General features: G+C 44.4%; 1 protein-coding gene across 1 annotated transcript; it reads left to right on the top strand.

The window, feature by feature from the left end:
- Positions 1-1,236: 1,236 nt before the first annotated feature.
- atp8b3 (ATPase phospholipid transporting 8B3) lies at positions 1,237-22,753 on the top strand (the record flags this gene model as incomplete). The annotated part of the gene is made up of 28 exons (XM_083647243.1): positions 1,237-1,268; positions 1,876-1,967; positions 2,249-2,362; positions 2,875-2,973; positions 3,623-3,684; positions 4,361-4,433; positions 4,820-4,890; positions 6,998-7,089; positions 7,253-7,411; positions 8,508-8,596; positions 9,448-9,641; positions 10,243-10,451; positions 12,307-12,338; positions 12,665-12,821; positions 13,166-13,354; positions 13,509-13,621; positions 14,192-14,359; positions 14,572-14,683; positions 14,794-14,869; positions 14,996-15,119; positions 15,379-15,565; positions 16,261-16,484; positions 16,578-16,661; positions 17,385-17,609; positions 18,433-18,571; positions 18,829-18,959; positions 19,369-19,533; positions 22,718-22,753. Exons 1-28 carry the CDS (start codon positions 1,244-1,246, stop codon positions 22,751-22,753), a joined length of 3,441 nt encoding a protein of 1,146 aa, XP_083503369.1. The 5' UTR covers positions 1,237-1,243.
- Between the last annotated feature and the right edge of the window lie 4,232 nt (positions 22,754-26,985).

Here is a 26,985-nt window from a genome sequence, read left to right as displayed (position 1 = left end):
GGTATGTCACCTGGTTGCAGGTGTTCTGCAACGCTGAAGGACACTACCGGCAATCACTACAGGTGAGTGCCGGTTGCCTGTGCTGTTGCTGTTTATATTTGTTTCGCAAGCAATAACGGTAAGGGTATTTACATCTCTAATCGTATCTGTTTTCTTTGTATGGGAATAGGAGAATACATTAATTAACAAGACTAGGCACAGTGCATGGTTGTAAATGAATAAAAGGTATACAAAAAATAATTATTTTGAAAAAGGCATAAGAAGGGCATATGAATAAAGTGCTTTGTGCTGTTCTCTAGGAAGCATGCCAGGGTAGCATGTCTGCACAGTGCAAGGTTAGAAAGATAAAAAGGTTAAATAATAAAATAGTAAAATAATGATAGCCACAGATCAAAGCAATAAGGGGCAGTTGTGCTATTCATTTAAGAACCCGACTGCCTCTGGGAAGAAACTGTTTACAAGTCTGCTTGTACGAACCCTGTGTTTAACCTTCCTGTCTGGGGAGCGCTCCCATCGGAAGCATCTGCCCGAAGGTGGTCGGGTGATAAGACCATTTCCTCGGTGACTGGAGTCAGTGATTATTTTATGGGCCCTGTCATGGCACCTTTTTGCATAGATATCTCTCACAGGAGGCAAGTCTGTGCCTATAATCTTCTGGGCTGTTTTCACAAGTCTGTCAGTGAGACAACGGTCCTCGGCAGAGCAGCTTCTGGACCAGACAGTTATGCAACCTGTGAGGAGGCTCTCGACAGTGGATCTGTAGAAGTTGATTCAAGTTTTGGTGGAAACAACAGCCTCTGGTTGGATTGGAAATGGTTGGATCTGTACTTTCTCACCCAGATTACTCATCCAGACAAAGCATTCAACTGGACATACAGCCTACACAGTTGGTACATTTCTCAGCATTACATCATTATGGAAAACGTATTATATGCACCTCATGTCTTGTCCTTGACACAGAGATTGGCTTTCAAGCGCACCTTAGTGTCTTAAAAAAATGGGAGGTGTCAAGGATACTGAAATTAGATCATCGCCAATGATTTGAAGAGTAGATTTAACCTCTGTGTCTGTTGTGTTATGTCTGCATGGTAACGTGGTGCAATGAGTTACAAGGCTGATATACCGTAACGGTTGCGTAACCTAACTGGGGGAGAGAAACAGCCCCTTCAGTTTGTCGTCTTGTGCAGGTCTTCGAGCATAATCCTGATTCTCCTGTAGCCATCTGAGTCTCCTCATCAGCTTCATGGCCAAGGAAGACTTTGAATCTGGTACGTCACTTTGATCTCACTCCATGTATCTCCTTTCTCGTTCCCTCTTGTTCGCCTGCTGCCCACTGTTTGTTTTACTCTCTCACTGTCTTCACAGTCAAGGCGCTTTTAGAGGCAAATAGAGTTCAACGTTTTTATTTTGAAATTAAATATCACTCATATCCATTACACACTCTCTGTGTTAAACCCAGTGGATCTATATTGAAAATTACTCCTGGAGGGGATTGAGTTTCCTCACCAGATGCTACCAGAGTCACTTTCGCTTTCTTGAGGCTCCAAGTGGGTGAGAATGGGGGCGGTACAAGAATCCCCTTGAGATAATGGTTAATAGGGGTACAGTACGTGCGCGCACACATACGCACACACTCTCACACACACACACACACACACACACACACACACACACACACACACACACACACACACACACACACACACACACACACTGTCTCTCTCTCTTTCTCTCATGGTATAACACAAATGGACATACACACACATACAGGCACAGTCATCCTAATAGATAGCAGACATATCCATCTGCTCTGTCTGCTGATGAAAATGATAGCTGCACCAAGTCACATGACATGTGTCACATGTCTTCTAACAGGCCTCACATGGGAGGTGAGAGCGAACAGCCGCCCCTACCACAAACACAAGCAGAAGAGATCCTTTCTGTGTTTCCACTGGGGACGATACGCGGTGAGCCCACTCCACATGGCAACATGGCAACCTAACACCTGTCGGGATGTTGATACAGTCTCATGTCTGCCATGTGCTTCTCTCGCTCTAACTCTCACTCCCGCCTCATCCCTGTCTTTCTCTCTCTCACAATTGTTTTGTGCGTGTCTCTCTGCCTGTCTGTCTCTCTGCCTGTCTGTCTCACTGCCTGTCTGTCTCACTGCCTGTCTGTCTCTCTGCCTGTCTGTCTCACTGCCTGTCTGTCTCTCTGCCTGTCTGTCTCACTGCTCGTGGGTTGCCAGGACAATGTGATGCGCAGTTACAAGTACTCCCCTCTGACCTTCCTGCCCCTGACTCTGTTTGAGCAGTTCCAGCGTGCGGCCAATCTCTACTACCTCCTCATGGTGGTGATGCAGGTCAGATGGAGGTCCCCTCTCTGTCTCCGTCTCTCTCTCTCTCTCTCTCTCTCTCTCTCTCTCTCTCTCTCTCTCTCTCTCTCTCTCTCTGTTTTCAAATTCAAATCTGCTTTATTTGCATGAGTATTTTCATGTTAGCAAACAAATAAACTGGAGCTCTGTCTCCACCACAGTGTGAACACAGTCTGTCTGTCTGTCTGTCTGTCTGTCTGTCTGTCCTTCCGTACTTATAGTGGCTCAGTGCTAGTCTTTACTGCCCATATTTACAATAACCAAATGCTCTTTGTTCTCTGGTGGAACACAAAATAAATATTGATACTTGGACAGGTTGAACTACCCACTTTGCTGCAATCACTTAAGCCTGACATCACCAATTCCTCTGAAAGGATAATATAGGTCCATTTCAACTTGTGATAGCACATCTGTGACAGCACGGTGTATGTGCTTTGCATTAATATGATCCTGTGTTCCTTCTCATCCAAACTGTGTACATGCTTGTCCATGGGTTGCAGTGTGTCCCTGCCATCTCGTCCATCCCCTGGTACACCAACACCATCCCCCTGCTCATCGTACTGTCTGTGCGGGGACTCAAAGACTTGGTCACTGACCTGGTAAGAAACCACCATTCACTCCTCTCTCCCTCTTCCAACCTGGGGGGGGGGGGGTTATCCCTGAGAGATGGTTGATAGCTGAATGCACATGCTCGCACGCGTACGCATGCGCCTAAAGACAAACACACGGCCGGGCAACTCGGCACTTACGCATGCACGCTATTTTCTCTCTCCCCCTTTCTCTCCTTCATTGTCCTCATTGACTCCTTGTCCTCTCCTCATTGACAAACCAGTCATCCCAGTAGCATTAATTTTCTCCCCTATCATTAAAGCTTTTCCTTTTAAATGCAGGCGTGATGTTTTGCATGGAGAATTCCCTGGTTAAGTGCATCACTGAGTTACGGTCGTTAACAGCTTTGGGTGAAACGCTTGCTTGACCCCTCTCTATTGACTAATCATTTAGTGGAGGGTGTAAATCTCCCAGCGGGTGTCACTGTAGAGCCCCGTAATGGCGTTTTCCCTTTCTCCGCTCTCCTGTTCAACCTTTCACGGCCACCCTCACCCCCTCTCACCCGCTCTCTGTCCATCACTCTTTGTCTCGCTCCCTCTCTCTTTTTCCCCCATCCCTGTCACACCTCTGCATCCATCTCTCTCGCTTTCATTCTCTTCTTCTATCTCTCTCTCGCCCGCCATCTGTTTCCTACTGTAGGCGAGGAGACGCAGCGACACCCAGATTAACTCCCGACCCTGTGATGTCCTCGTCTCCCAGAGGTGAGAACAAAGACGGGGGCGTCTTTTATTCTCTCAGGACTGGGCACAGCTCCCTCTTTGAAACAGCTCTGTAATGAAGCTCTAATGAAGTGTGAATGAGTGAGTTCCTGGATGGCCTCCTCTAGAGGAGCGCAAAAAACACTGACCATTTTCTGCACGGTCCACAGAAGGTCTACAGGCAATCCCTGACCACATCCTTCCCTGTCCTCAGTGCTGCTTTTGCCTCAGTCCATAATGTTATTTTCCAGGCATTACATGTTGTTGTGCTTATTCAGTGTGGAGCAATGGGCAACTTTAAAGACTAATTTGCATAATATATTCCGCCCTATAAGGGGAAAAACACCAGTAACGACTTTGTGTTTTTAAAGATCGGAGGACATGACTGGCTTAAGATTTCATATCCACTAAGATTGTATCCAATGATGCAAAAACAATGTATCCACCTCTGTACCAGCAATATGTTAGTCAGAAAATAAACAGAAGATAAAGTAATTTTTCTTGGTTCCATTTCTCATGATGCAGTTACTGCTCTCTTTGGATTCGTAGGGTAGTCTGTCGCCTATTGTATATTTAGTAGATTTGTGACCGCAAATCATATGAAGTTTTAGGATAAGACACTGTTCTTATTGATTACCTTCCCGCATACTCACTCCCCCTCTGTCCTCTGCTGTCTCAGTTTCAGCACAGCAGAGTGGAAGGATTTGTGTGTGGGAGATGTGCTGCGGATCCACAAAGACCAAATCATCCCTGTGAGCCCCTACATTCAAACCTATACCAGAAACCAATAGCCATGTAAAAACAAACTAATGAATAAAGATGTATAAATTACGAAATTATATTTATACAAATAAATCCAATAAATGACTTGCTGGGGTAGAATAAGATTCTGTTCATTACTTGTGAACCTAATGTACTGTACTGTACTCATAGACCTAATAGTATGCAGTAGGCCTACACATATTGCATATTCCTTTGCTATTTAAAGAAATATTTGACTAAATGTTCCTTCTGTCAATGACTATATTTCTATATTTCTATTTCCTCTGTTCTGTAACTCTCTGCACTTACCCCCTCTCCCCCCCCCCCCCCCCCCCACACACACACACACACATACACTCTATTATCTCCTTCTCAGGCTGATGTTCTCCTCCTTTGCAGTTCAGAGCCTCACAGCCTGTGTTATGTGGAGACGGCGGACATTGATGGGTAGGACACCAAAGCCCCTTTCAGACATGCCTTGGAACTCTGCAGTTACCCTTAGGGGACCCGGGTGGCGGTGTATGTATGAACACAATTTGGAGAGCTATGCACATTCCCGAGACCCTCCTACGATCCACATCTGAGTGCCTAAGTTTAAGCTCAAACACAGCCGTCTTCGGCTGTGTAATTTCGGGTTCAACTGCTCCACAGCACCAGATCTATAGAGGGTATGCACGTGATGTCACAGAGGCAGAAGTCACTGTGGGGTCACGCCCACTGAGTCACAGCAAGACTGAGCTTGAATGCAGTAATCAGCCTAGATTACTGACACCTGCTGCTCAGGGAGGAACTTGACACTCATTTTGACACTCATTCCTGATTGAGGGGGCGTGTTTCAGTGGGTGTGCATACCCTCTATTGGTTCGGTGCTCAGTGGTGCGAGGGTGTACTGCAGTTTACAATCTAGAGCATTGGCTGTGCTTCCTTGAATATCGTGGTTAATTGATTAATTTATTTAATTGAATTAATTAAACGAAATTGGTGTGACAGACTTTTGGTCTACTGCTCCATGTTCAGATAAGGTTTTGGATGAGAGTCTTGTTGCCTTCCCAACCAGCAGGTGACTTCATTCCAACATGACCGCGCTGTGAATATGGTCTATTAGACCCACCCAGTCTGTAGAGCCAGGAAGGATGACATCACTGATGACATCATCACTGATGACATCATTGCTTGAGTGACATCACATCATTAGGTAATTAAGACAATTACCTAATTAACAAATCTGGCTTGGTCAGGTCACCCACACTGGTACTCTTTACACTTCCTGAAAGTTTCATCCCGATCGCATGTAATGGCTAGCTGTGGCCAAACAAAATCCTGCTCACACACTCACACAGACACTTCTCATTCTTATAGTAGATAGCAATCTCGCACGCTCGATTCCTGGGCTCGCCCGCTGCGCGGCCTCACCACTCCCTGCAGCGTAGCGCTACGCAGGCTCGCATATGCAGTGCGGCCGCATTGTGGCCTCGCATGCTTTATTAGCATGCGCATGCACAATTGCCCAACTTTGCAACACTGATGACATCACTCATTGATGACATCACAATTGCTCGAGTTGACATCACTGATGTCATCATCACTGATGTCATCATCACTGATGACATCACATCATTAGGTAATTAGGGCAATCACCTAATTAGAAAATCTGGCTCCGTCAGGGCACCCGCACGGCACGGGTGCTCTTTACACTTCCTGAAAGTTTCAGCCTGATCACACGTAGAATGGCATAGCTGTGGCCCAACAAAATTCTGCTCACACACAGACACTTCTCATTCTTCTGCCATAACTAAGTAAAGTAAAATCACAATCACAAAAACCGTATTGATCCCTGAGGGGAAATTGAGTACATGATGAGATTTTGTGTGTTGGTGTTGTTTAGGGTAGTTCACCACCCCCTTGTGGACAAGTTGTTTTGGTGTTGTTTAGGGGAGTCCAGCAGCACGCACTTGTGGACAAGTGTGTGTGTGTGGGGGGGGGGGGGGGGATTTGGCTGGTTCTGGTTCATCATGGTTGATCACTTTTCTTTGCTTTGTGAATTTGGATTACATACACCTGTAAGTACTGCAAGGAGGATGTTATATTTGTTCTGTAACACATTTGCCAGGTTCATTGTATTGAATTATTTGTACTGTTTTTTGTTGTTTCTACAAAGAATTGTCAAATGCATCAGTTAAGCTAACGAATTTAGAGCTAACAGGTAAATTGACCAGCTTCACGTGCACTGCAATATTTTCACATTTGTTTTGGTTTATTGTTTGTTTATATAAGTTTGAATGCTCAGCAGAAACGTAGGAGTAGGCTACTTTGTAATGTTAGTGTTAACGTTACATTTGGAATGTAAATGTTAACATAGCTTCTACTGTACTACTTTGTTTCAATTTTGGTTTGTTCAATTAACCTGCAAGTGAATAGGGAAAAACTAACTAAACTAAAGGAAACGGCACTGTTTGTCTCTCTATGCATGTTACTAACCTGTTGTTTCTGGTACATTGATGAGCAGCTGTTGAGGGTAGGCTGTGAAATGTGACAGCAGTTTTTCTTCATACAGAGAGACCAACCTCAAGTACCGGCAGGCCCTCGCTGCTACACACGATGAACTGAACTCTGAACCGTCAGAAGAGTCCCTCGCTGCCTTTGATGGTACATAAAGACAAGCACAATGTATTTACAAACATAAAACCATTTATGAGATGGTACAAAAAAAAATCCTATTAAAACAACATAAGTCTGAGTCAAATTATTACAGAATTGCATAAAAGAATATCACAATGCAAATTTAACCCCTCATCGTCATCTCTGACAGGAGTTGTGCTCTGTGAGGAGCCCAACAATCGCCTGTACAGCTTCAGAGGGCAGCTCCACTGGCGAGGACAGTCACTTCTGCTGGACAATGAGCACATCCTCCTGAGGGGAACAGTCCTACGCAACACAGAGATCGCCTACGGCATGGCCATATACACTGGTAAACCTAGATAACTAGACAGATATACACTGTATATATAGATAGATAGATAGATAGATAGATAGATAGATAGATAGATAGATAGATAGAACTTTATTAACCACCTCTGTGAAATTCACATAAAAATAAGAAAAAATTGCTCAGTTTTAGAAAATGGGATGCTGAAACGTATTTCTCAGGAATGTCTGTATCTGAGAGAGAGGCGGTCGACACAGGTAAGATATGTTACATGAAGTTTAGTTCACAAAGAAGTTTGTGTTAACAGTGATATGATTATTTTTGCGGCGAGGCCCACGTATCCTTATTTCACCTTCTACTTGAGCCTCCGGTAATGTCAATGACAAAATGTTATCATGTGAAAGGTATTATACTGCTAATTATGCACAGTACTTAGTCTTGCAGCTGTGATCTAAATATGGGTCTATGCTAACATGGCGCTGATAGCAGGCTACCCCTCCTCCTGTCCTTTAAGTGATCATTGATCGGATATTACCGGATTGAGCAGAGGTGTCATGGATCTCACAGCTATGACCCTTTCAGTTCTGGTAAAGCATATCGATAGATCAAATTCTACCAGAGATGGGTTTTATACCATTCATCAGACACTGTCTATCGGTATGACCCCGGCTCGGCCCAATAACTCTAGGCCCTCATCACACATGCTTGACACGGCCTATTTTCAACTAAGCGTGGCCAAGGTTGACATACTATTAAGAATGGAGGAAAAGGATTGTCATAGTAGGACTATACGTGGGTGCGCTCAATTCTGTCCTTGAACAGTCAGAAGATAGAGTGCATAATTATGCTCAGGACCGTCCGTTTTACATATGCAGTTAAATTTCTTGAGGCGGCATCACTGAAAAAGATAATGTGATACTTTATTGATCCTTGCGAGGGAAATTCTCTTTTTGCGTGACCCCTCCACGGCGAGGTCAGACACCCTTGGAACTGGCAGGGATACGGTGTCTTGCTCAAGGACACTTCAGCGGATGCTTACTGACACGGGTGCTTGAACCCTTGCCCTCTGGTTGAAGTATTGTCTCCCTGCTCACCAGGCCTCCCGATATCATCTAATAAGTTGTCTGTTCTATGCTAGGTGCAGACAGTAAGATCTTGAGGAACGGCGGCAAACTGACAGTGAAGAGGACGCAAACGGAGAAGATCCTCAACAGAGCGGTGATTGCGGTGAGTGAAGTTATACTTAAGCAATATAGCACGAGAGCAAGTGTGTTGTGGAGAATATATCCCGCTGATAAGCTGTTATCCCACGAGGCCGCAGGCCTCGTGGGATAACAGCTTATCAGCGGGATATATTCCACAACACCACGCAGCTTGAGTGCTATATTGCTTTTATAAAACGGTTTCCAAGTATAATAATATAATAATAATAATACTATAAGTCCGACTGGCATTGTATTCTGATAGAGTCAGTTGAAACACTACTGTAAGGCGGGACCTCTAGCAAGAAGATAGACGTGCGGGTGATTTGATTGGATCGTTCTGGAGACTGAAGTCGACATTGGCCAATCCTGGCACTTGCTGAGAAGCTGAGAGCGTTTTGCAAAGCCCGACACCAGAGCCGTATGCCGACACCAAGTAACGTTACGTCTTATTTAGAAATGCGGGGTTAAGAGTGAGGGCGCGCGAGAGAGGGGTTAAGACATTAGCCCGCGTCTATTCTTGTACAAAACATCATTTTCTGCGAAGTATTAGTAAAGTTATAAGCGAAGATCGATTCACAAGGATCTGACAGCTGTCTCCGCCATTTGTTTTTTTTTAAACCAAAGGCTTTTAGTAAGAGAGTTGCCATGGCAACCAATAACCGAGTCCAATAACCCATGGCCATGGGTTATTGGACTCGGTTATTGGATTTATACAATGGCTGTGAACCAATCAGATTGCTTGATTTGAGAGAGCCGTTTTATAATAGTAGGTATAAACTAGTAAGTATGCACGTGTGTGTATATTCTGAATCTCTTTCATAGAGTTATAAACTACTAAATATGCATATATATGTGTATATTCTGAATCTCCAGATTGTGCTGTTCCTGCTGATTACAGCCCTGCTCCTAGCCATCGGATGCGGTGTGTTTGCGAGTGCGGTCTTGACCCGGATTGAGGTTCTGTCTGCTCTGGTGGTTGACGGCAATTCCACCTACACAGCATTCCTCACGTTCTGGAGCTACGTCATCCTGCTGAGCCCCGCCATGCCCATGTCGCTCTATATCTCGTTAGTTCCCTCAACAAGACTCACTGCACTGATTTGTTTCTCTGTTGATGTGCTGGTGGGCGGGTGTGTTCTAGTGTGGTAGTACTCAAGTCCTAACAAGTCCAGGACTGGACTCATTTTCAGGACTCGTGACTCGACTTGGACTTGAGCACTGATGACTCGGACTTGGGCTTGGACTCCAGCATTCATGTATTCGGACTGGGAAGTTGGAGACGAGGACTCAAACTTTTTAATTGATAAAGACTTTTTTTTTGTATTTTTTTTTTGTAATGGGCCCTAATAATTTGGCCGAAGGTATTGATAACATTAGCTATATTAATACTGTGACATTATTCAATTTTGTGTGTTCCACCTACAGGTGGATTCACGCTCATGTTCAGTAACTCCGGACTCGGAGTCGGACTCACGTAATGGAGACTCGATTTCAGATTCGACTCAGACTCTTTTTTGGTGACTCGGACTCGAACACTGGGGACTTGAGACTCGACCACAACACTAGGGTGCATACATGTATACTAATGTGTATCTCTGTGTGCATTTTGTGTGTGTGTGTGTGTGTGTGTGTGTGTGTGTGTGTGCGTGCATGCGTGCGTGCCCACAGGTTTGATGTGGTCCACGTGGTCCACAGCCTCTTTATTGGCTGGGATATTGAGATGCACTGGGAGCAGACAGACTGCCCGGCCCAGGCTCGGAATACGTCACTGAATGAGGAGCTGGGCCAAGTAGCATACCTGCTGACTGACAAAACTGGGACGTTAACACAGAACAGGCTGCTCTTCAGACAGTGCTGCATCGCCGGGGAGGTCTATGGTAGGAGAGAAACGAGTTGCTTACTGAGTGAACCACAGTGTTCACCTTATGTAGAAGAGACAGTCTGGCTTGTGTCAAGTAAAATGGGAAGGCCTCGACTTCTGGGGAGTCCCCTCGGTAGGCACTGCGGCCTCTTTTCGATGGTGGGGGAAACTATTTTCTAGATAAGCATACGACTCACATATTCTCTTCATGAAACATGCAATCCTCAATCAAAGTCTGACAGTCTGGTTCAAAAGTTTCTCCAAAGGGTTTATTCTCAAAAATAGCAACGAAGATGAGCAGAGCAATAATGATTGTATGGTAGGTTACAGGAAAGACAGGCGAATGTGTGAAAAAGTTGCCTGACTGCCCCAAGACTAGAATATTTATGCTCGTCCTCCTGGAGAAGCCACAACAAAGGTTTTGGCAGGAACGTTGCTATCTCCATCCAAGGTCACCATGACTTGGCTCTGTGAACCCCTCACTTCCTTTGACTGTAAAACAGGACTGCTTCTCTGTGTGCCTTACAAGTGATTAATTTTGCAATAGTACACGCTGGGAGACAAATTGTTTCTGCAGAGATGAACTTTTCCTTCAAAACACAATTTTGGCCCAACTGGTTTATTTTGGTGTGAATATTTTCCATTGGACATATTTCTAAAGATATCAATCGCCTCTGTTGATCCCAAACTCCAGTCACGAACACTGGTCACTCAAAAAGTTACGAAACAACATCTTTTGGCCTTCTTGCCTCCACACTTGAGAGACTAACAGGAAGTGTAAACACAATGGGAAGTTCTGATTGTGTTTACACTTCCTGTGACTCGTAAACCCTAGTCTGACTCGTATGTGAGTCAAACTAGGTTTGACCAGGTGAGTCAGACTAGTTTGAGCAGGTAAAACAGCCGGTGTTTTGAACAGGAAGTTGTGACACAATGGGTCAAGTGGGCGGGGCTACATAAGGTGAATACCGTCAGTCTTTTCACTCAGGCAAAATGTAAACAACTGTTACTCTCCCTCTTTTGTAAAACCAATAAAAGCTCATTAACAAGAGCAGTCAATTCATTAGCAAGAAGTGTTTTTAAAATATAAATAACAAGTAATAAAAAATATACCATTGAAGAATTTAAAAACAGCAGGAGTCGGAAATTCTATCAGCATATAAAAACTAGCTGATGTCTCAGTGGTGGAAATTATAAGACACTGTTTACTATAGTTGTTTTTTTCACTCAAGAGTGCATGTCTGGACAAGCCAGGTCTGTGTCTGCCTGACTGGATTCCTGTTACACGTTTGTCTAAAGCAACGAGGCTGTATCACGTCAAATCAGCTCACTAACGAGCCTCTTTAAATATTAATTCAGACACTCCTGTATCAGAGGTGAGAAAAACAATAATGACCAAGGAGCTGAGCGTGCCTAACTAGGTGACAGTGGAGCACAGATGATGCTGAGATGCTTTTCAAGAAGCCACAACATCTAAACCCAATCCTCAAGAGAGAGGATGTACGAGGCCACAGAGACACAGAGGCGCTTATCATGCTCATAGCCACCAGCCATGAGTCCAACTACTAAATATTTAACACTGGCCCCGCCCACTGAGGTCAAACTGTAATTGGAACCTTGTCAGAATCACATAAACCATATGTCGCACGTCTGAGCCGCTTCCTGGTTCAGTGCACACTGCTGAGATGTCCAGTTTTTAGTCTCAATTGAAGGACACACTAACAATACAAACCTGATTTATTTACTTATTTTTCCATCCTCTTCACCCTCTGTTGTGGCTACTCTTGCATTTTGTTTTAATCATGTTCTTTACCTACATTTTTCAACCACTTTTTGAATGCAATTAAATATGATTTGTGTCTTTTTCATAGGTGATGCATCAATAAGTGCCGAGGAAACGGAGGTACCAGTTCACACCTTTATATACTCTACCATATCCATATTTATGTTTGGTCACCAGGATGAAACACACTTACTGTACATATCATATCCACATTCTTATACATGTACTCAGCCCTCCTTTTTACCCCCTTTGCTCTTTCCTTGTGTATTCCTTCCTAACTCCAAGGAATTCTAGGATAAATCTTGCTATGTCTTTCTGCCTGTTTCTGTGTTATCACTTCTCCTCCCATCAATATTCAACTCTACTCATGTGGGCTACAGTTGTAATACAGAATCAAATAATTTCAACATACAGTGACATGCCATCCTTTCCTTGTGCGTCCACAGCCAATGGATTTAAGCTGGAATGCGTTCTCATGTGGCGGTTTGTTCATGTCGGCTCCCAGCCTGGTGAAGAGGCTGAGGGAGCAGCAGTGTCCACACAGTAGACAGTTCTTCACCGCACTGGCTTTATGCCACACTGTCATGACAGAGTGGAGGAAAGGTGAGGGCAAAACACAAGCATGAAAGCGTGTGCATGTGTCCATAATGGTATGTGATTTATGATGTATGCCTATACAGTTCTGTTGTTGTCCCAAACATGATGGAATTGTCAAACATGATATCTCAGGTGATATCTGAGACACCACTAGTGTGATTTGGACACAACTTGGAGAGATCAATCATCTTGGCGCTGTGTTCTGGTGTTTAAAAAAAATGTCACCGATTGGCCTGATGGAGGTGCTATGATGAAAGGTCAAAATTGAAAACAAAGATGGTGTCATCTTGTTACTGCATCACTCTTGGGGAGTGAGATGTTAAGCTGGTTCGTTGACTGTATTCCTACAGAGGCTCCAGTGTACCAGGCTGCGTCCCCAGATGAGGAGGCTCTTGTCGGTGCGGCCAGGGAGCTGGGCTGGGTCTTCCTCTCCAGGAGAAGAGACTGTATCACCGTCTCTGAGCTGGGTGTCACAAGGCAGTACCAGCTGCTGGCACTGCTAGACTTCACCAGCAAGCGACGACGCATGTCTGTACTGGGTGAGACAAGGCCCTCTTAATATACACTAATCTAGAGGTGGCAGAATTCTTACTTTAGTATTGCTTATTCGTCTGAATTAATTTGTGCAAAGGGCTCCCTCTGACTTTCAGGTTGTCTCAGGAGGCTAACTGTTGCACTATGTGTTGTTTTCAGTGCGGGAGCCAGAGGGCGGGTTAAAGCTCTACAGTAAGGGGGCTGACATGGTCATCCTGGAGAGGCTGCAGAGGGACTGCCCACATCAGGAGAGCACTGAGAGAGCTCTGGAGGTAAACTAGATCACTAGATCGCATCGTATCAGGAGAGCACTGAGAGAGCTCTGTAAAGCATAACGGAAAAACACACTATACTGTGCCAGTATGATATACTTTTGGAATGAAAAAAAAGTACCGGTATATACTTTAACAGCACCAATATATACCAAGTTTTGGTTTGTTGCCCTATTAATTGTAATACAAAAAATAAAAACATTTGATATGTCTTCTTCATTATCCTGCATGTTAGACTCATACTGTATCGTGTTCTTCAGTGATGAAGCAGACTTGTGTCATGAGCTTGTATAATCTAGCATCTCGGAGCAGGAGTACTAGTTAAGGATCAGTTAAAAGTTTCTGATCATAATCAATAATCGATAAGATGTTAAAGAGGGGAGGGATCAAGCCAGTGATCCACCATTCCTTGAAGTCCTACTGAGGCGTTCGAGGCATGCCTGCCAAGACTGAAATGTTATATCTCACCTTTTCTCCATCAATATGTCACCAAGATCACCAGCTGCCCGAGAGATCACTCAATAAATTTGGTGTAGCCTATCAAATATGTGTTTCATATCCTCTTGTTAGTTGTTTGCCCAGGCCTGCCTGAGGACTCTGTGTGTGGCGGTTCGATCTGTTCCTGAGGCATCATGGGAGCAGTGGAGTAAAACTCTGGCCCATGCTGCTACCATGACGACCTGCGAGCGCGACACCCTGCTGGACGAGCTGTATGATGTCATGGAGAGAGAGCTGCAGGTGGGCTCAACGTGGTTTTACATGTTTAATGTTAATCCTCCCTATGGCTTTGAAGTGGTACAGTCTGCCACTGACATTTCACAATCTGGGAGACACTGCTTTGAATCTTGCACAGTTTCAATACTGTTGTTTCTCTCGTGTCTCTGTCTATTTGACGTTTAATCCTTTTCAAATAAAAATAAAAATGTATATGTTTTGTCCTTGTGTTTTAGCTTCTGGGAGTGACGGCAATAGAGGATCGGCTTCAGGACGGTATTCCTGAGACCATTGCTATGCTTCGACAGGCTGGGCTTAAAGTATGGGTGCTCACTGGGGACAAAAAAGGTATGGTGAGCTAGCGGGCAGTGGTATTGTTATGTACACTGTAAAGTCTCTCTGTCTCCTCTCTTCTTTTTTCTCCCTCTTCCCAATTCCCTCTGTCTTTGTCCTTGTAGAGACAGCAGTGAATATTGGATACTCTTGCAAACTACTGGATCCTGATACGAGATTACTGGAATGGCAGGAGCTGAGGTTAGCAATGATAAAAATACACACACACACACACACGCACGCACGCACGCACACACACACACACACACGCACACGCACACACACACACATGCACTCACATTGATCTTTGTGTGCTTGCCCCTGCAGACAGATACTCCAGTCCCCAGATCCTGGGGTCAGTTTCTTCAACGCCAGACAGACAGAGCTGTGGTCTGTAGACAGGAAGACGGCTGGAGAAAAGACTGCTGTGGTCCTCACCGGACCTGAACTGGTAAACAGCACGCCACATTGTAAAGAGCTTACTCATATACTTTTCAGATGACTCAATATCATCAACATCAGTGCTATTTATGTCAGAGAGAGGGGGAAAGGGCAGGACGTCTGGGTAGTGCAGCAGTAGATTCCCTGCCTATAAGCAACATGAGGGTCGCACATTGGGGCCCCCGTGTTGCCTCCGGCTCGGTCAGGCGTCCATACAGGCACAATTGGCCGTGTCTGTAACTGAGCTGTTTGGTGGTGGTGTGTCCCAGGCAGAGTTTGCCGAGAGACCAGAATGGGCGAGCACCTTCATGGGCCTGGCGAGACGCTGCCAGTCGGTGCTGTGCTGCCGCGTCACTCCTGGACAAAAGGCTGAGATCGTCACACTGGTCAGGAAACACACCAGCTCGGTCACCATGGCCATTGGGGACGGAGCCAATGATGTGAATATGATCAAGAGTAAGTATGGTGGACAGAGAAGTGTGAAAGAATCCGATGTGGAAAGTACTCACTCATTTACTCACGTACTGTAGTCGGTAGTCGATTTGAGGAGGGATGCGAGGGGACGCCACCCCCCCTGAAATAAAACGGGTCCAAAAACATCCACTTTGTAACACTGCCAGCCCCCTTTCATCCCCCTTCATGGCACAAAGATATCATTTAATCAAGAAAAGCGGCTGCGGTCTTGGTCAATACTGCAGCGATTTCAAACATTTCTGCTCACATTAGTTGGTATATACATTCAAAAATATTTTTTAAAATAGGGTCCAGGTTAAAAATGACAGAAATTCTCCTTTTAATAAAAAGGAGAAATGCAAGGGCGTGGGGTCACACTTTCATAACTTTCAACTTTATTTACACACACCTGCATTGTTACGTATTAAGTATTTTTTTAATGGTTTACATTTTACTGGTAATAATTCTATACTTTTTCTTATGTAAACTTTTGAATGTAGAACCTTTAGATTTAACAAAGTATTTTTCATTATGGTATTGCTACTTTAGGATTTGAGTACTTTCAGCACCAAGAATGGAATGAGGTTAACAGAAGACCTCAGATGAATCAATGTACAGTATTCTGCGTTCTGTTTTTCTCACACAGTTTTCGTCATCTTTTTGACCCCTGACTTCCCTTACTCCCTCTCCACTGCTAGCGGCGCACATAGGAGTAGGACTGGCAGGAGTGGAAGGAGGCCAGGCAGTGCAGAATGCTGACTTCTCATTGGCCCAGTTCAGATTTCTACAGAGGCTGCTATTGGTCCACGGACGCTGGTCGTACCATCGCATCGCCTTGTTTCTGCGCTACTTCCTGTATAAGACCTGTGGCTTTGCTCTTGTTCACATATGGTTTGGTTTCTTCAATGGGTTCAGTGCTCAGGTTAGATCCACATTGGTAAAGGTCAAACTGGTGTGAAGTTCAGCATGGTGCAAACATCCCATACTGAGTCCATTCTCTGTTCCTCTCCTGCAGTCTCTGTATGAAAACTGGTTCATTCCTCTCTACACTATCTTCTACACATCCTTTCCATGTCAGTGCTTGGCCATCTTTGAGCAGGTGAGAGAGCGAATGATGCTTTTGGCAACAGAGCCATCCAATTCAGATATTTCATGTTCAGCATATGACTCAATTAATTATCAGTATAATCATTCATCATGTAGAGACTCCAGTCACATGAATTTGACTCGAGTCAGACTCGAGTCACAATTTTAATTGGTTGAGACTTGACTTGATGCATGAAGAGAAGATGTGAGACTTGACTTTGTTTCTGCTGACTTGGGACTTGGCTTTGACTTGAACTTTGATGAAGGTGTCTATAGTCTTAGCAAAAGACTGTTTGTTTAAATGACTTGGATTGAGGAGATTTGTTCCACCAGACAACTGGATATTAAATTGTGTTTTTCTGAATGTGTATGGAATGACTGAATTTAAATTGATATGGAACTAAAGACTCATGATGCACTTACCAGGTTGCATTGAAAAGTCTTAGATCATTTGTTTTCTTAGATATTAAATAGATACAGGACTCTTGATTTGTCTTGACCTAACTTCATGTTCTACATGTAGACTTGGGTTTTGACTTGGGACTTGTGCCTCAAGACATGAGACTGACTTGGTCACACCAAGTCACTCTGTGTGTCAGCTCACTCTGATCATTTATAATAATAATAATAAAAAAGAAATGTTTGTATCCTAACACCAAGGTGCAGCCATACCTCAAACCCCCCTCTCCTCCCCCCCCCCCCCCCCCCTCCCCCCCTTCCTCTCCCTCATTGTTAGGATGTGAGTGCAGAGGGCAGCCTGAGGTGGCCCGAGCTCTACAAGGTTGGCCAAAGACAGGAGCTCTTCAACCCGCTGGTGCTGTTAGCCACGCTCATGTACGCCGTCTACACATCCCTCGTCCTCTTCTTCATCCCACTTGGAGTCTTCTACAACTCGGCGCTCGACTACCAGACCATGGCCGTCACTGTCAGCATGGCAGCCGTGTTCTCTATCAACATTGAGGTCAGGGTCAAATCCTTCATGGATGGAAGTGAAGCAGTGCAGCAACTGATAATGTGATAACAGATAATTTAATAATTTGATCGCGCTGATTACCTAATGATGTGATGTCATCAGTGATGTCATCCTTCCTGGCTGAGGCTAATGAGTTCAGTGATTATGTCATCAGTGATGATGCCATCAGTGATAATGTCATGTTCCAGACCAGGAGGGCCTAACTCACTGACGGGTCCACCAGTATTTTCAATCTGTTTTTAGAGGGACATATCCATGCAAGTTATTATGATCTATCACTTTATTGTATTAACAGTTGTTGCTACGAGCAGTAACAGTATAAGGGCTATAATAAGTGCTTCTAATGGGTTTTGGAGGATTGTTTTGCTGTTTAGCCAGATAATTTATAATAATAATTTATTCGCTACATTTCAAAGGAAAATCCATACTTTCTACTCACTACATTTTCAAAACAGCCAAGAGGGTAGATAATTGACATTAGTGAATTCAGCTGTGCCAGAATTAATGTTAGTGATTTGAGGTGTAGACTCTTGCTCAATTTATTACATCAGAAATGCTTTTTTATAGGACTAAGCCTATTAAGTAAATGTATATGAACAGGTGCTTTTATACTGGGACTTGATTTAATAGTATTGTATTTGAAATGTGTTTTTCTACCACCTCTTGCTGTCACACCTTTCTCAACACTGGGGGGGAGCATTGTAAATGTTTGTTTTTTTTACCGCTGCATCACTTCGTACTGCAATTCCAGATAGTATAACCAGATTTTATGTTCTCCTCTGATGATAGTGTATCTGTTTGTGCCTGTCAGGTGGTGCTGCTGACCAGACACTGGACAAAGTTCAATATAGCAGCAGTGTGCGTCTCTGTGCTGCTGTACTTCATCTGCACCAGGATCACCCACAATGCCCGCCTGTTTCAGGCCTCGCCCGCCGACTATTTCTTCCCTGGTACACTTCTGTCACAGTACAGGCCTGCTCTTTTCTACTATTTCACCTCATATTGCTCCCAGCTGTGGCCATTTTGCATCCTTATTAGTAAGCATTGGGTTTAATTCATTTGGAGACAAAAATCCAGCGAGTACAAATTAAGATGCATACAATCAAACACAGCGAGAAATGTCAATTTGAATGTCTTTTGGAGTTTTCTGTTGATCAGATTCAGTAAAGCATCTGTCATCATGCCCGGTTTGATTGCTTGTGGACAGGTGTGTCAGATAAGGCCTTCATCGATCCAGTTGTGTGGCTCACAGCTGTGCTCACGGCCTGGACGGCTGTGCTGCCCTCATTCACCGTTTACGCCCTCAACATCATTCTCACCAGCCATGACAGACACAAGGTGAGACCTCTGCGTGCGTGCGTGTGTGTGTGTGTGTGTGTGTGTGTGTGTGTGTGTGTGCGCGAGCGAGCGAGCGTGAGCGAGCGTGCGTGCGTGCGTGCGTAGGAAGGATATGTTCTCTGGGAGAGAGGGAGACCAAGAGGTAGGATATCAATTTAGGTATTAAAGGAATGGGTCGCCCCAAAATGAAAATGCAGTCATTACCTACTCACCCCCCTGTTAGTAAATCCATTGGTGTTTGTAGGACCATCAAACACACAGCAAGTAGCATCGAGTTCCATCTCAGCCTTCTCCCAAACTATTGAATGAAGCCATCTTTTTACAGCTACAGACAAGTCAAAATTTCTCGAAACAGCTTGTGCAGCATAATACAAGTATTTTGTAGCCAAATAATTTCTCCCCAATGCAGGTCCACAGCACCAGCCATCAGCCAGTGGTTTTGAAGTCCACAAAGTTCAATAGAGGGAATTCTGCCCGTCGTTCCTCCTACGCCGTCTCTCAGGGACACGGGACCGGACGCCTCATCGCCTCTGCGGCCAGCATCCGCAGCACAGTGCCACCAGTGGATGAGAAGGTGACTACAAGCAAAGACCTCACTAACTCACCAGGCCAAATTCACATAAAGGAGGGTAATAATGGACCAAGCCATGAGAAACTAAATGGCGCATCAAAAGACATGAATCATGACAGATGATTAAAACGGCCACTTAGCCGCTTTTCAACCAGCTTTGTATCATTACAAATATGCAAATGATAAATGTTGAACTTCCCTCCGTGTTGCCTGTACGGGGAGCTCCACGTTCACTTGCCAGCTGCTTCCGTGTCCAAATGATGCAAAACGCATCATTTGGATAGAGAAGCAGCCAGTGGTGCCTTCAAGGACGGTAAAACGTGGTTCTGTAGATGACTGTATGTATGGGCAGTAGAGATGCACGGATGAGCTTTTAGCCCACCCTAATCTGCGTGTATGCATGAAGCATCGCCCGCCATAAATCCGCACAAATGATTTCCTACTATTTATAGATCCGTGCCCGCCGTGCACCCGACATTTCACAATGCTATAAAGGAGCGAGTCTCGGGGGAGACGGACTTACGGTTTCTGCTGCTGTTGGTGCGATCGCTGCAAGGACTACAAATAAACTTCCATGCTGTATTATGTACAGTCCAGCACTTGCCCTGATGTAGCTTACTAGGGGTTAACGCTATAGCTTTAAGTTTAGTTTATTTGGCCTCATCGTATGGGAAAATACAAACGCGTCTTCTCTTCCAACGTCTTCAGCGGAGACTCGCGTGAGGTTCTGGTGACATCAATGAGCATACTACTTTAAAATATCAGTATATTTGGAAGAAAAATAGTTACCACTGGTGCCCGGGGGACAGACTGAAAACTGCGGACTTCACGGTGTTGAGGGGAAACCTGACTTAATTTTCCGAGAGAAATCGAACTGCCAACTCTGAATACAGAACAGCAAACCTGTGTTTTTACCTGGAACATGTGGACACAGATCCAGCAGCCAGCTGTTCAGCAATCGGTAAGTTGATCCACAACATAACTGACGCCGCCAGTGCTTTGGTTTGTTTTCTGATCCTTTGAAAACGGGTGCAATTTATCCTGTGTAGCGATACTCAGTCTGAGCTCATCCATTTTGTCGCTCATTCGCGAGAAAAACACTGGTTTTGTATGGAGCAGCTTAGCCACTTAGCCAGGTAGCAACCCAGTTCGTTTTTCCCGCTCAGTTTCCTTACAGCAGACTGCCTTGCCTCTCCGTAATGGTAGGGATTCCGGTGGTCTGAGGGTCTGATAGGTTATTGTTTGAATTTGTTTTTATGCGGTCCATGTGTAAAAGTTCTTGGCAGCCCTTGTTTCCTTGGCTAGCCAGATAATAATAGTCAATATTACTAACAACAAACGGCACTCAGGATACGTAGCACAAAGCTGCTTTGTCTGCTAACTTTTTCTGTGGGCCGATGCATGCTCTGCAGCATTTTCACGCTTTTCTCTGGTTATAGAGCTCCAATTTCAACAAAAATAATTGCACATTTCTGCTATATGTGACAAAGTTTTAATAAATCACCATTATGCACAGTGGCAAAATGATTATTTAATTTTTTGATATGGGATATTGCATGACCGTGTTGTTACTAACTATAGATTTTTATGTACCTCCAAAATATGTTTCTGTGGGCAATTCTTAGCGGACATCACTCTGTTCCTAATCTTTTGTATGATCTTTATTTTCTAATAAAGTGAATTATATAATATACAAGATACAATATGTGACTATTGTTTAATCATTTTTATGGACATTTCACCATTGCAAAGAATATCTGTGATCTTTCTTCATGGTGAGATGCAGTGTTGTATTTATAAAGGCTTACTCCTGTGGTAAAAAAATACTAATTCTCAACTGAAGGGGTCACGGGCCATTTCCTTGGAAGATCAAACAAATCACAATAACCAGGCTGCACACAGCATTGTTTTACAATTGTTTTATTTGTTAATTTATTTCAAAACACGCAATTTTACCCATATTATCCTTTTAAGTTTTTATTTTTCTGTAACAGTTATTACTCAGATTTTTTTCCTTCTCAAAAGTCTCAACTAGAGCGAAACTAAAAGTCCTCCACAGGCTCTCCGGCTTCTGCAGTGGGAGGAGGGAAAAGAGGCTCTCTGACCAGACGCTGTGTGGGCGTGTCCCTCGTATCTTACAGCACAAGTGTGTGTGTGTGTGTGTGTGTGTGTGTGTGTATCTGTGTGTGTGTGTGTGTGGGGGGGGGGGGGGGGGGGGGGGGGGGGTGAGAGGTTGCTAGGTGTGTGTGTGGGGGTGGGGGGTGGGGGGGGGGGGGGGGGGTCATGTCTGCAATGTGTGTGTTCTAAGTGCAATAGGTGGAATGTCCACATGGCCGGTAAATCACAGGACCCGTAGAGCAGCCCAGAGAGCTGAACATTGTCTTCTCGGTTCGGTAGCCAGATTGTCATACCTCTGATTTCATCTTTGGTTTCAGCAAACACTCTCGGAAAAAAGGCAGACTCAACCTCTTCAGCATGTGCCTGTGTCTGTTTGTGTGTCTGTCTGTCTGGCTGAGTGCAATATAAGCCACCGTCTCCAGACGACTTTTTGTAAACTAAGTGTACTACAATGTAAGTGTCTTTGCATTGATTGTGGCCCTTCCTTGGCGCTGGGGACAAAGACGATCAAACATTGTAGCACAATGGAGCCACTGGGGGGAGTGGGGAGGAACGGCATGCAAAACGTCAACATGGGACTCCATTTTGATGTCAATGGCAGTTTGGGGCATTCGTGTAAAGCTAATACGACATCAGCAGTCTGGTCTGGTGAACAGCGGCCATTGTAGTGCTCTTCTCGCCCCAGGCACTCGCTACTGTACCCTGAATGACTGGGGCTGCTCCGTCCACTCTGGGGTTGGGGGGGGGGGGGGGGGGGGAGAGAATAGGGGTCATGGAGGTTGAAGTATGTGTGTGGGAGTGTCTAGAGGTATTGGGGATGGGGGCGGGGGATTGAGGGTTGTACACTCTGACCCAGCAGCAACGATTAAGATTGGGGGGTCAGGTGTTTGCATAGTTTTCTGTGCAAAAGCCGCCAACCGGAGCCATTTTTTTTATTCCTCGCGGCTGGTTACATCATCGTTAGATTAGCAGGAAACCGTGGTGGGTGATGGGAAATATGGTCCTTGCACCACAGGTCTTTTAGTTTTGCACTCCCGACACTGTTTGTGTCCTCGTGACGCTCCACTAGGCAGTGGGAGTGCAGGAGTGTGTGGTTGAAAAGTGAGAGGGGATGAGGGGGGATACTGGGGGTCTTCTGTTGTGAGTTTAGCGCGTCTTAACTAATCTGAGCTTTGTTTTTTTGGAGTGCAGCGTTACTGGGGGAACGGGGTGAGCGTAGGACTGTGTGGAGGTAAAAGGGGAGTTGGAGCATGATGTGCACAATCGCAGTGTAACTCAGTTAGATTTAGTCAGACGGTGATGGGGTGAAGGCTGGGTGGATGTGTTGGAGAGCCGGGTGGTGGGGCAGTTGTTTGGCAGTCGGGCACTAACAGCTCGTCACGATTCAGAGAGCCTCTTTTCCCCTGATTTTGCTCTCCTTCCGCCCTCTTCATCCTCCCTACTGGCCTGTCCTCTCTCTACCTTTTTCTTGTTTTGAAACTGATTGTCTTCTACCATCACAAAGACACTTGGTTCTGATTGATTAACAGGTAACAGAAGAGGGAGAGCACAGTGTGACTGGGGGTGTCTACATCAGTCCCATTGGCAACCTTCTATCCCACAGGGAAATGACACATACATTATGCTGTTTGACAGTAAATGCTCAGGACATTTCTGGTTGGAGGGGTCAGTTGCCAAATAGTACTGTGGTTGGTCGGTCGGTCAGTCAGTAAGAAATGGTTTCAAATTTTCGCATGAGAAATATTGCAACCCAAAAGCAAAAGAACGTAAAAAACACTTCCACGTAGATACAAATGAACACACACATACACAGATTGAGGAAAAGCATGTAGACAGACATACAGGTATACCAGGGCCACTCAGGCCTGTGTGTGTCCCTCTGATTAACTCCAAGTAAACAACCCGTCCTTGGAAAAGCAAGACACACGTTTCAGGACCCAAGTCAGGACCCCAAGCTGAGGAATGAAGATTGAATGCTATTGATTGGAGGAGAGGAGTTTGACCTCCCCCAGCACACACTGCCCCCTACTGTCTGGATTTATATACATCAAAGAAACATGGGGAAGGGGAGAGGGTTGCAACAACACATGCACACAACCAGTGAATCCAACAGTGACAGAAATTCTAAAAACAAGGACCCCTCCAACGCCTAAAACCCAAATCATCCCACCCTTTTTTTTTTATAACCAAAATATCCCCCACCCCTCCTCCACCCCTCCTCCACCCACTCCCAAGTCTTTCCTTCCTCCTCCGCTCCCCACAAAATCACAGGTCATTCCTGTTGGTTTCTATACAGTTATACAATATCCATGCACAAAAGAAAAAGGTGCACCTCCTTTTCAATAGGAGGCGCTGGTCTTTAATATTCTAAGAACATCAGGAGCACTTGAACACACCCAGGAACCTTCAAAAGTAACTGTGAAATTGATTTTTTTTCTTCTTTTTTAGAGAAAAGACAACTTAAAGGCAGAAGAAAGCTAACAATGAGTAAAAGGTTTTTCCTCCTTTGGTTTATCTTCAAATTTTTGGTTTAGAATTCAGCTCCAATCAGATTTTTTCTCGTCATTTTATTTTTTTTGCTTTTGAATATACCCGCCTTTGAGAGAGCTGTGAACTAAACATCTGAAGTGAGTTGCTCTTCCGCCTGTCCCTCTAGCCTTCTCTTCTGTCTCTTCTTTTCTCATGTTACCCTCCACAGAAACATTCACAATGTCTTTCCTTTATGAAAACAGTAAGTACATGCCGTAGCAAAACAAACGAGAGAACGTACAAGAAAAATGAGCAAACAAATAAAAGGAATTTAACAGTATAAAGCTTCAAGTCACAAGTTCCAAAACTAACTATCATAGTATCATAGTTTCATAATCATTGTTATCATTAGCAGTATTATTTTCAGTTTAAATTACATAAAGTTTACATGAAAGGTTTTGAGGTATTTCAGAATTAATTGTCAACACATGCCTACCGAGTCTTCGCACTAGCCAGGGGGAGAGGTTGACTGGACAGACAAGGTGGAGGGAGGAGAGAATTTGTGTCTTAAAACTGTCAGTGAGTTTTCCACCACGCTATTCTAGTGCAGCCTCTGTGCTGGCACATGGTGGAGAGAGAGAGAGACATTTAATGGGAAGATATTACAACTAACAGCCCTATGGGCACTTAGAGCCTCGGCCCTTTTACCCCCTCTGTCTCTGTTACACAAAAATATCTCTGATGGGAGAGAGGTAAAGCGGCCGGGAGTGTAAGCACACCGGGCAGGGCAACGAAAAGAAAATGAAAAAAAAAAGGTTGTGAGCTACCATAAGATCAACGATACAGTAACAAAGACACTGACAGATTAAGGAGTAACATATTATTTTGTTTCAAATAAATAGTGTATAGAAAATGTTTTATAGACTTTCTACATGATAAAGTGCTTGTATTCTAGTGTATCAAGATGGAAAGTCAATATGGGAGAAAATGCTGACACAGCCCCCACTCTGTGTCCCTCTTTGGCCCCCCTTTCTGTCCATCCAATTATGGGTGTATCGTCTGCATGTGAGTCTATGGGTGTGCGTGTGTGTGTGTGGTGTGTGTGCATGTGTGTGTGTGTCCAGTGCAGTCCCACCCGTGGTTGAAGGGAAAAGGCACTCAACTCTATCTGCAAGGCAGCCACCACCTTCTATGTGGCACGATGCAGTCTGACTGCGCTGTAAGTGTGTGTGTGTGTGTGTGTGTGTGTGTGTGTGTGTGTGTGTGTGGAATATACTGTAGTCAGTGTGTCTATTTGTAACAGTATCGGGCAAAGAGGGGGGGGGGGTCTTTTTGGTGTGTGTGTATGTGTGCGTGTCCCCCTAGGCAGTTTGGGACTGGTAGGCTGGAGTATCTTTGGTATTAGTGGCGGTTTCACAAACCACTCAGCTTAGTGAGGTAGCCACATTGGTTCTCACTACAAACAAATGTCATTTTGTCAGCCTACCTAGAGCTGACTCTCGCTATTTACCTATATGCTCGCTGAACCTTAAACCACAAATCTATTTGAACTCATCCTTTGGTGACTTTAATTCACTGCTTACAGCAACGTGAAGTTAGTTAGTACGCCCCCCCCCCCCCCCCCAATCAACTCCTCTACAATGACCATCTCTTATCTAATCGGCACCGCTAATCTGACTACATTGTTGGAAATGCTACAGTTGCATTTTAAGACCATACAGATAGCTATTGAGTCCCAAGGTTTACCCCTGCCCCCCCCCCCCCCACACCACCCTCCCGTAAAACACACTGAATCAGCCAGGACATTTGGAGGACATGTTTTGTCCCCCTCCATATACCCCATTCTTGGGGCTCAGCTTAAAGGGGGCTGAAAGTAGCACAGTTCTGACATGAAATGCCAAAAGAGAGAGAAAGCGTCCGTCATTCATTCTTCTCTTCAACAGCTCCCTGTCTTTTTTCTTTTTTTTTTGGTTTTGGTTTTTTGTTTTTTGTATTTTTTTTCTCGTGGGAAATGTCTCCTCCGAGTCTATATTCACAGAGAATGCAAAAAAATATGTCCATCGTTGGCCTCGGTCCTTGCATCCCTCTTTTTTTCCTTTTAAAAAGTCCTTCCTTTTTCATTTTTGATTTATCAACAAGGTGCCTTACTTATGCACAACAGAGCACAATAGTAACAAGAAATAGAAACTTTGTGTCTATGGTACTAATTAAATACCCGCATCAATAGAGAGAGGAAGAGAGAAAGAGAGGGGGCAATGGGGTTAGAGGGACAGAGGAGGTAGAGAACCAAAGATAGAATGAGAGAGAGATTTTCTTCACTTTCAAAATGTGTCCAGTTATGTGTTGGAGACATTTTTGGTATTTGTAACACATACTTGTGGTATCTTTGTCATTTGAGGTTTGGTAGATTGTATGCCTTAAAATCTGGTTCATTTTTTTGTTTTACTAAAAAAGTATATTCTAATTCAGTTAAAAGTTGATTGTTGGTTGCTATGGCACACACTGCCCACCATCAGGAGAGGGGCACACTGTAGCTGTGTGTGAACGTAGTACCATATTCTCTTATTCGCATTAAGGCAGTAAGCATTGGCACTAATTCTTGTAGCATTTTGACAGTTGAGTGTGGTGGTTATGGTTTGGGTTAGCTGCTGATAACCCAACCAGAGATTTGCTTTTAATCAAATCTGTTGAAAGCTATTTTTTTTCTAACAGATGAAAGGAAATGGATGAAAAATTAATCTGGATTATGAGTTTGTAACCATTGATTTGACAAAAATATGAAGCCTCCCAATGCTGTTTTTCCACTATTTAATCTAAATTAAACCTCCACCTCAGATGTGTCTGTATCTACTAAAACCCATACCTTTC

The sequence above is a fragment of the Poromitra crassiceps genome (genome assembly GCF_964638095.1).
Source record: "Poromitra crassiceps genome assembly, chromosome: 12".
Classification (NCBI taxonomy): domain Eukaryota; kingdom Metazoa; phylum Chordata; class Actinopteri; order Beryciformes; family Melamphaidae; genus Poromitra; species Poromitra crassiceps.
The sequence above is the reverse complement of the archived record's forward strand: the minus strand, read 5'-3'. Positions and strand labels throughout refer to the sequence as shown.